The following is a 10,671-nucleotide window of genomic DNA, read 5'->3' on the forward strand; positions in this document are numbered from 1 at the left end:
TTCAGGCCATTATAACTGGTTGGTCCAGCTTTCTTCATCTTAAATGGTTTACAATTTGTGGAAGGGCAACCTCATTTTTGAAAAGTTATCTACTGCTGATGCCACAAAGCATATTTTGACATAAACGTAATACCCCAGGTTTTTCCATTCGTATTTTACCGTTTATTTCCACTGAACACGTTGATAAATATTGCTGTAGCTGAAGGCCTAATTTGATAGGATGGATGGACGGATGGACAGAGGGAAGGTCAGTCTGTTGATCCAATCATTTAGAGCATTTGTGGCATGATTTGGCTGTCAAGTGTAAGTTAACTAAGATTTCAGTATTTATGTGTTTTAATAACACCATACTTTGGTTAAATCTTGTCTACAGAAGGCCTATTTACTCATACGTGGTGATTACCTCATCCAAGCACATTTTTATTTTTTAAATCCACTGAATGTAGAAATATGTATGAACAGGACGCATTTTGTAACAACTGCATTTTTCTGTGAAGCTGAAATGCGAGACAAGAATTATTATTATTATTATTATTATTATTATTATTATTATTTTCCCTGAATTGATACAGTGCTTTTTTGTGACTTCTCTGTGTTCTGTAAGTGGTTCTGCACATACAGTGTGTGATGTTTATTGTTCTGAAGTTCTAGCCAATAGAGGGCAGATTAGCTCTTTTAAAAATTACAATTCACACACAAAGTACAGGCTGCATTGCAGTGCCACATGATGTAACGAGGAACAAGTTTTAATTGCAAACTTAACACACACCTTAAATCAAAATTGATTATAAAACATTTAGTCATCAATTGAGAATAATAAAAACCACAAAAACATAAGTTACCCATGTCTTAAATATAACAGCTATACAATGCAAAGGAAATACAAAGACGACACAAGTTAAGATACAATTATAAGACTTTGCAGTCACTGAAAAAATCTTTCAAAGATTTTCAACTAAGGCTCAACCTAATAGTCTTGAAAGTGCTCTGATTTTAACTATAACATACTGAGATGATAACAAAATTCAAAATAAAATATTTGAAGTCCTTGGACTTTCCTGTGTATTTACCGGCACTAGACGTGGTTGTTGGGCAGATTAGCATGGCCAGCTGGTCTGCTTTGAGGTCTGAAATTGAGTAAGAATAAATTGGTGATTTTTGTCATGAAACTTGCCACTCATCATTGCAGTTCATTGCCACAGAGGAACAAAAGAAATATATATATATATATTAAAAAAATGTGCCATGCATTTAATTTGACAAAAGAACGTGGCTTACTGTGTTTTGTAATTATGTGGACAATGTCTTGTTCTTAAACCTAAATAAAAAAGAATGTAAGAACAGATTTTCTTTGTTTACTAAGCAAAGTGACAAATGAGGTTTATAGAAAACAATTAAGCTGAAGGTAAACTTCATCAGTATAAATGTCATGCAAATATGGTAGTGTTTATGACAATGTTTCAAATTTAAACATAATATGGCTAAATTGTAAATTTTGTAAATGTAAAATCATTCTTATGAGCTTTCACAAAAAGTGCCCCCTATTTAGGGCTTGGTCAGTATTTTTTCTATTTGTCATAAGTCCATTGTTTTTCTTTTTAAAGATCGCATCTTTAAAAGAGCACCTGTAGGATTGTTCTCTTCTCCAGATAAGATTTCCTTAACATGTCTTATAAGTCATTTATAAAGCATTATATTTTGTATGTACACCTTGATAGATAACTTGGTGGATTAGATATACTCTTTTAATTGTTCTTGCAACTCCTCCAACATAATTGAGTATAAAGTATTGAAAGCTAGCAAACAAAATGTGGGTTCTTGCTCCTTTACATTTGGCATTTTCTCACATTGCAAATTATCTATCTTTTTCAGAGTTTACGATTGTGGATTGTGGTTTTACTTGTCTGCCCAGGTCGTAAAAGTCAACAAGCTATTAATGTTACTATCTGCTGTTTTGCACGGTATAATGTACCAAATAACTGATAAGAAAAACTCACAAGCATATACCGCACAATGCATTGTGTGTTTTTTTATTTTATTTTATTTACTACACTATGCATGAAAGATAAAACTTACAGTCGCAGTACACAATTGTGATGATCAGCAGAATAAGGAGCAGGCCGCAGCCAGCAGCCAAAGATGAAAATATCCAAGTCTCACAAAGCAGTGCAGATCTTGATTCTGTGAACAATTAAAACTGCAAATCATTACAAGACAATTATTACAATTATTTAATGGCAACTACAACTCATCTTTCAATTTCCATTAATAATTGAAATAGTACCATTATAATGGTTGTTTTGGTATGCCAATCACCACAATTGTTTTATTACCATTGTACTGAGTTCCTTAGTTAGTACCACAAACCTTGTTTCTCGCATGGACACTGCACTTTTGCTGTAGTCAACACCTCTGGCTTTGCCTTTGTTACTGAAGCAATTTTTGGAGGTTGTGTTGTTGGATCTGAAACTCAGGCATAGTAGAAAAAGTATTGTGAACACAAATATGATCCCATAGAATTGTTGTAGGTTTTTATGAAAGATAAACATTTGATAGCTTTTGTAAAAAGTGAAAGTGGAGGGGACACTGCAGACTTGCAATGCCTCTTTTTTTGAAGACAGTGGGTTAGCAGACAAATGCAGTATTGATCACTGTTTCTGTTTGTTTTTGCTAAATGATACCAATAACATTGATGTTAATAAAAAAATAAATATTTAGATGCCCACCTGGTTGCCCTTTAATATAATAGAGATCTCCAAAGATGAGCTGATTTCTGTTGTATGTTGCACAGCTGTACATACCACTGTCTTTATCCTTCTCGAAAGACCGAATGGACAAACACATCTTTCCACTAGTCTGAATAACTTTGTATTTTTCTTTAACATTGACCTTTATTCCTGTGTTTTTATTAGTAACTAAGAACGCTGGGCCATCTTTGTTTATTCGAAACCAGAAAAACGACAAGCCGGACAATGCGGGGTCACATTTGACTGTTACGTCCTCTCCTTCTTGAAAGATTTGTGTACGGCCCCCTGGAAACAAAGAGAACATTTTAGATGTTTTTATTTTTTTTTTAATTTATTTTATAAAGAAGACCATTTTAATCAATGTGGGACTGAAAACAATCAATAACTAACTTAAATGAAAAAAAAAAAGCATTTTAGTCATATCGGCAGAATAACATACCCATTGCTTTAACAAAATGTTTCTGCATTTAGTGGAATGGAATTGGAATTAAATTTTAGGTCTATAATTCAAAGTAACTTTTATAGTTGTATTAATTATTTTTATGAACATTTTATGCCACTATAAATTCATAATTTATGATGTGGGCATTGTTGGCAAGTTAAAAGAAAAACAATGCATTACTTTTCTTAACAGTTCATTAAATAGTTTGGCTGACTGTTAAAAAAATACTAAAATAATAGATCCAATCTACTTTATCAAGTCATAATGAGAGTAATGCTTTTTTGTCTACTCATCTGAATAAGGGTTTTGTGAACTTTTTACACATACATCACATTTTCTATAAAATAATAAGAAAATGATACTTACCATGGAATAGGGACAAAATCACACAAAATCCGATGTATAATTGATACATATTTATTTTCAGTTCTCTGTGTAGTCTTTTAGTTCTTCTACAAAAGCAGACACAAAACTAATCGGATGAAAAAAAAAAAAAACAATCCTCCTAGTCTGCTCCTCCCTCACTTCTTTCTCTTTTACTGTTTTTGAACTGCAGTGAACATTTGCACTAAGTAAAATAAATGTATTAAAATCTACTTTTTCCCCCCACTAATTGTGGCATTATTTATAAAAAAAATAAAATAAAAAAATAAAAATAATATATATATATATATATATATATATATATATATATATATATATATATATATATATATATATATATATATATATATATATATATATATATATATATATATATATATATATATATATATATATATATATATATATATATATATATATATATATATATATATATATATATATATATATATATATATATATAATTTAAGCATAAAAGTTTTTGTAAATGCACACTTAAACAAAAGAGAAGAACAGCAAATTATCAATTCAATGACTGGATACAAGGAATCGAAATGTACATACAGCTCAATCTAAATTTTTGCATATATATAAAAGTATGCCATGTACTGCAGGTCAAGTAAGGGTAGTGTTATCAGCTTCTGTTTTCAGCTCACTGCTTGACAGCCTAAATTGTGCAGAATGCTGTGTAAAACAGGGCAGAGCCTTGTGTACAAAACGTTTTAATCAACCTCTTCCAGGAATATACAGTAGTTTGGAACATTTTTTAATGCAGGCCGATAAAACAGGGCGTTGTAGTCATTGTTCAGTAAAGGGGGCTGAATTCATTCTCCCTGCAGTGGTGGAGCATGCTCGCGTGCACCTGAAGGGGGTCTGCATGCACGAGCAGCGCAGCTCTAGCCCTCCAATCAGCGGGAGCTGCTCTTTGATCGCGCGCCAAACCGCGTGTGATGAGCTCAGCTCGCGCCCACGGAAGTTTTGGGGCTGGGCTATAATGTAACATTTGTGGGTGACTTTGACTTGGCCCTAAAACGTTAACAGTCAGACAGCTTTTTCATGTCACGTTTGAGTGTACAAAGGCTATTACAGGAATAGAACGGAATGTTTTTGTTTGTGGCGTCCACGCGTTTTGTATGTTCACAGGTAGTTCGTTTTTGTTTTTTACTTTTTTTTTTATAATGTAAGATCTATTTATGCGACTGAAAAAAGTACATATTCTCACACTCACAACTCTCACACAAATGCAGTAGCTACCAGTTGAGAACAGACATAAGGCTGAGTAAAAATAGCGATTTTCCGATTAATCGCGATCTTCATTTGAACGGCCCTTACATCATATCGCAAGAGCTCTTTAACTTTAAAGTTTACTTAAGTTTTGGTTGTGGTGATTATTAGGCTATATCTGTTAAATATTTAGGCCAACTGAATAGCATAAGTATTAGGTATTAATGTTTAGGAGTAGAGTAATGTTGCAGGCTCAAAAATCAATGGGATGTTGATGACAAAACATTTAAGGTTGTCCCTCCTTTTCTGTAAAAAACTAAAATCTGGGAGGCACTTTAAATGAAAGATAATGGGGCCAATCCGTAAACGTTAAAATACTCACTGTTTAAAAAGTAGCCACAACAGATAAACAATATGTATGTTAACATGATTTTAGCGTGATAAAATCGCTTACAGACCTTTTCTATTTAAAGTTATTTCCAATTTTACAACTTTGCTGCCATGACAGCGTAACACGTAAGCCCAAAATTGACGATTTAAACAACTTTACAGCTCAATACACAAGTTTTAAAAGAATAATAAATGTAAGTGCTTTTTTAAAATTATAAGTTTCACATTTCCGCCTTAAAACCCTCCAAGAATTGGCCCCATTCACTTCCATTGTAAGTGCCTCACTGTAACCTCGATTTTTTTGCTTTATATTTATTTATTTTAAAATGGGGGAGACTACTAATTTATTTATTTATTTATTGTGGTAATCAACATTATGCCACAAATGCTGATGATTGAACTTGTATTAAACCTGGAATATTCCTTTAATATTTTCGTAATTTATAAAGTTAGAAGGTTACCTGTAGAATATAAAGCATTAGCTGAGAGTGATTATATATATATTTGTGTGTGTGTATATATATATATATATATATATATATATATATATATATATATATATATATATATATATATATAATATGTGAGCAATATCCATATCCAGCTCTAATTGGGTTGTGCTCAGTAACATGTTTTGCTCTGAGTAGCCTATAGTGCCCCCAAAAAGTAGGTTTCATTGCACTAGAAATAAATACCAACCAAGTAGCATCTGCAAAAACAATCACACTAGACCTTTTCTCAGAATTAACCACTTTTTTTTAAAAGACAATTACTTGTTTTAGCTGGTCCCAAGATAATTTTTAGTGAATATATAAACTCAGGTCCCCTCAAGTTGCGAAGCGTATTTATAATTGCCCAAATACTAACCATTTCTCTTGCTTATTAGTATTGTTAAAGACCAGTTACCCCCATTGGTGAGAAAAGCTTATACATGGGGTGCTCAATCACCTTCATGAATCGAACGTTTCCCAAGAAGAGTGGAAAGAAGTTCATCGGTTTGTACGAAAGGTTCAGACCATCTTTGCATTGTGGGCGTACTGAGATCCTCTAATGCTCAGGTGAGAAGAAGGATGCTGCCCACACGCTTCAGCATCAACAATATCGCCCCCTTTCTTCTATATGTCGCAATACGTTTACGTCATTTAGAGGATTTTCTTCACGTCGCCTGTAGGAAATTAACGTAACATACAGGTCGAATGTTGCTGCCAGAATAGTGGAAACCTAAGTTGGCGACATTGAAAACAAAAACAAGTCTCCTAACCAACTGGTAACAGTTGTAAGTCAAATATATTACCTAGAAGTGAAAACAAAACATTCAACTGTTTTTGCTCTGGAAAAAAGATCATCAAGCCATCAGTTAGAACACAAATCTCTTTGTGACCAGGGTTGTGAGGGTTACTGTTGAAATGTATTCCACTACAGATTACAGAATACATGCTGTAAAATGTAATTTGTAACGTATTCCGTTAGATTACTCAAGGTCAGTAACGTATTCTAAATACTTTGGATTACTTCTTCAGCACTGGTAGATTTTTTCACTTGTTTTGACTATAAAAACTCTGTCAGTACAGTAAGACAAAATACACATGTTAAAAATACATTCTCTGAAAAACCTAAATATCTTATGCAGTGTTGTTTCTAAAACAAGATAAATCAAACTGATCTTGTTTTAAAGATTTTTAGATATTTTTACAGGAAAACAATAAAAGAAAAATTATTATCAAGAATATGATTTTTGCCCTAATATCAAAGGTCTTACAAGAAAAAAGAAATTATGATCCAATGTGAATTTTCTTGATAAAAAATTATGATCGTGCCTGGTAACGTGCATGTAAAATGTCTAGAAATAGCATTTTAGCTTAGCGTAAAGCTGACAATTTACACAAGGTTTATTTCTATTTCTTCTGCTCCAAAGTTACTTCAAACGTACTTCTCTGTCTGCTCGTATGAATGTAACACATCATAAGAAAGTGTTTCACCGCTGTTCAAATGCACTTTAGATCGCATCATTTATATGTATAAATGTTTTCCATCTGAAAGGACTAAATATTAAATGAAACAAATGACAATAAAATGCAAAGTAATCTCTTCAGTAATCAAAATACTTTTTGAATGTAACTGTATTCTACATACCAATGATTTAAATTGTAACTGTAGTGGAATACAGTTACTTATATTTTGTATTTTAAATACGTAATCCCGTTACATGTATTCAGTTACTCCCCAACCCTGTTTGTGACAACATGCCTCAAAAGTGGAAGTATGCTTTCACACTATATGGGGTAAATTGCTGTTTATTGGCACTGATTTAAGAATACCCCTTAAAAAAATGAAATACTTGATGAAATAAAAGAGCCATCTCCCACAACATCTCTGTGTATAAAATGTATTATAGGCTATTTAAAGGCTTTTTAGCAAAATTGAATCAATAAATGGAAATAATACAGCAGAAACTTAAGCCAATTAATAAATTAGTTTTTAACATAAAACATATGACATCTTGACCTGATATCTGTGACAACTTGCCCCAGCCTTACTTTATGAAAAATACTAGGCACGTGAAGAGGAGGTAGCTCTAGGGGCTCAAGCTCCTGCCGTTTTGCTGAGGTGCCCCTCTGACAGAGCAGTGGCGTAGCCAATTACGTTTTACGCTTAATAAAAGTATGTAGGGGTGTAATAATGCATCAGTATCATGCTAAATCTTTGATGCATCAATTACAGAATTTAATAATCAATTATAATGACTATAATGATACAGTGTTACAGAGGATTAAAGGTGCAATATGTAAGATTGACAACAAGCGTTTGAAATGGGTGAGAAATATTGGAGAGTTTTCTGCCCCGTCCCAGACTCAAAGCTCATGCGGGCTGCCAGAATGTTGATGCGCAAATTAGCCAACTCAGCATCCATTTTAAAGGATTTCTGGGCTTTAAGCTGTCTCCATCTTCCAAAGGCATCTCCAGTATTTATCCTTGTTTTACTACACCCCTGGTCATAGTGGTTTTTAGACGGATGGCGAGGCTTTTTACGTCGGGTGGAATCTGTTATCTCTGATCCAGTTCGTTTGCTGGCTTCCATGGATGCAGCACGCGGTGTTTTTTGCCCGCAAACTTGTTCAAATCTGGCAACTCGGTGGTGTTGACATACTATTAGTGAGTGGGCAATGGGCGTGATCACACTGGCCAAAACACAAATAGAAATTCCGGCCCGGAATGGAAACTTCAGTGTAGAATATACTGGATGTAGCATTGTTTTCGGAGAAGCCAGAATCTCAACTTAGCATGTTTCCTAATTCTCTAATGACATATTATGGTTATTTTGTGATTTAGTACATTAAAAATATTACATATAGCACATAACAATTGTAATGTAACAATGATATATATATATATATTTATTATTATTATGAACCAAACCTCCCTGTACTCCATAAAAAGAAAGAATGTTCAGAAAAGATTTGGAATCTTCTTACAGCTTTGCATTCTTTTGTTCAACACAATGCATTACGCATTTATTTCTTATCCACAATTACGTTTTTGAACCAGTTAATGTAACCTAAACCCAGGTGTTTTTGTTGTTGTTGATGTTGTTGATGTAGTTATTGTCAATTTTACTGTATAGTATTTTACTGTATACTGTATGCCACCATTTATATTTTTATCCTTAGCATATTTTGGAAAATAATTATGAATACAAAATAATTGTATTGAGATTTATGACTAAAAATGAATCCTAATATTTTGATTATTAACAGACCTACTCATTGATAAAAGATGTACATACAAAATATAATGCTTTATAAACATTAATTTGTTTAGTTAAGCATTTAAATGTAAAATAAATTTATAGCAAAAAAGAAATTGTGGTTGCGCACACGCACCCAGTCCGACGGAGATCGTACACCATAACCCCATCCCACCTCTGCACCCTGCCCCCTGGTAAACAGACAATTTTCACAGCTATTACAAAATTATGATCATACTATAATTTTAGAGGACAGATTTCAAGGACAAAAATTCTCAAAAGCTAAGACAGTTTTAAGTGAGATGTTTTTTTTTTCTTTTGCCTCAGAAACTAATAGTTACTGACATATAGCTCTTCTCCATAACTTCTCAATGTGACAACTAGCCCTAGACTCCCATATGCTGATTTCCAATGCTAATGTCTGTCTATAAGATGCACAGCATTCCCCCATCATAAGCAGGGGGAGGGATACTGTTTTTCATATCTTGCAGGTAGGTGTTCAGGAAGACCTCTAGTCAAACAGAGAGACAGTTAATGACAAGCGGTCCACCCTCAGTTTCCATGGCCCCCTATGTAGTTTTGAGTCACTGTCTCAGTCTGGGTAATTTTGCATCATCCACTGATTTCTTACTTGGGGGTCCTTGTCTGACTCACCAAAAAAACCTCCAGAGATGGGTCAAAAAAACAAAGGTGAAGATGAGGGGGATGGGGGTTACCTGGGGATTCCTTGGAGGAAGAGGGTAAAGTCACCCTCATACACAACACAACAGAGGAATATTACATGAGGTGAGTAAGAAGACAGCAGCCCACTCCAGTGAGGTCTGTATAGAGAGTGATCAGTAAAAACACACGTTCAGTCACTGCAGTAATACCAGCATTGTTCATTTTAGGTGGATTGGCAGGTGAAAACAGCATCCATGATACTAAAGCTCAGAGGGAGGGATTAGTTACTGGGTGAAAACAGAGCACAACCTCATGTAAGTACTAGTGTCGTTTTTTGAATGTCTCACCATCAGTTCAAAATGCTTTACTTTGTGCTTGGGGCACCAGAGACCCCATATGTGTAAAAACAATAAAAGTAATTCATCCTTATCTACCATATAAATTATTTTATGATGATCTTTTGATCAAAACCCTAGGGAGATATTATTGACGTTTTAACCCTCTGTTTTACAAAGTTAGCATACACTTTTCAGAAATGTGATTGCTGTCTATATTAGTTACTGTATGTTTGGAGTTAGTTTGAACCCAGCAAAACACAGAAGAAAAATACATTTCCAAATCCTACTTCTGCAGAGTGTAACGATAATAAAACTTTAGCATGTGTAAATTCAATGGCTTTCAAGTCATGACTTACACCTTGGGGTCCCTGAGGTAATGTTACATTTTGAATCATATTTCATGGATGACACTTGTATCATGTAATGATAGATGAATATAATGAGTTTTCATAGGACAAGCCATTAAGTGTGAATCTATATTAATGTTAAAAGGGCTCTGGGCTCTCCCAGACCCCAAAGAGTATATTTTGTTGTAGAAATGCATTTATTAGCCAATATATTTTCTGAAAGCCACATGCACTCTACATACACACACAGTATTCGCTGTTGTCAATGTGGTGCTCATTTATTCAGTTCTGTTGTATGTATTATAAGCATTATGCAATAATGTAAGCATTGTTTTTAATTGCTGTAATTTTCATTGGCCAGCAGAATTTATTTTTTATTTCTCTCAGTGGA

General features: G+C 33.7%; 1 protein-coding gene across 2 annotated transcripts; it reads right to left on the reverse strand.

Annotated features, from left to right (window-relative positions):
• Positions 1-70: 70 nt before the first annotated feature.
• Positions 71-3,721, reverse strand: LOC127430712 (uncharacterized). Of its 2 annotated transcripts, XM_051680697.1 has the most exons (6): positions 3,556-3,721; positions 2,727-3,032; positions 2,368-2,463; positions 2,077-2,181; positions 1,279-1,318; positions 71-1,127 (listed from the first exon to the last, which is right to left on the reverse strand). In XM_051680697.1, exons 1-6 carry the CDS (start codon positions 3,602-3,604, stop codon positions 1,076-1,078), a joined length of 648 nt encoding a protein of 215 aa, XP_051536657.1. In that variant the 5' UTR covers positions 3,605-3,721; the 3' UTR covers positions 71-1,075. The 2 variants fall into 2 exon arrangements, with proteins under 2 accessions (XP_051536657.1, XP_051536656.1); XM_051680696.1 differs by lacking the exon at positions 1,279-1,318.
• Positions 3,722-10,671: the final 6,950 nt, after the last annotated feature.

Source organism: Myxocyprinus asiaticus, chromosome 40 (genome assembly GCF_019703515.2).
Source record: "Myxocyprinus asiaticus isolate MX2 ecotype Aquarium Trade chromosome 40, UBuf_Myxa_2, whole genome shotgun sequence".
In the NCBI taxonomy this organism is placed as follows: Eukaryota; Metazoa; Chordata; class Actinopteri; order Cypriniformes; family Catostomidae; genus Myxocyprinus; species Myxocyprinus asiaticus.

Coding starts and splice junctions, on each gene's coding strand:
- LOC127430712 (XM_051680696.1), bottom strand. CDS start 3,604: ATGTATCAATTATACATCGGATTTTGTGTGATTTTGTCCCTATTCCAT. Junction 2,464..2,726: donor TTATATTAAAGGGCAACCAG/GTGGGCATCTAA, acceptor CCTGAGTTTCAG/ATCCAACAACACAACCTCCA. Junction 1,128..2,076: donor CACAATTGTGTACTGCGACT/GTAAGTTTTATC, acceptor ACTCAATTTCAG/ACCTCAAAGCAGACCAGCTG.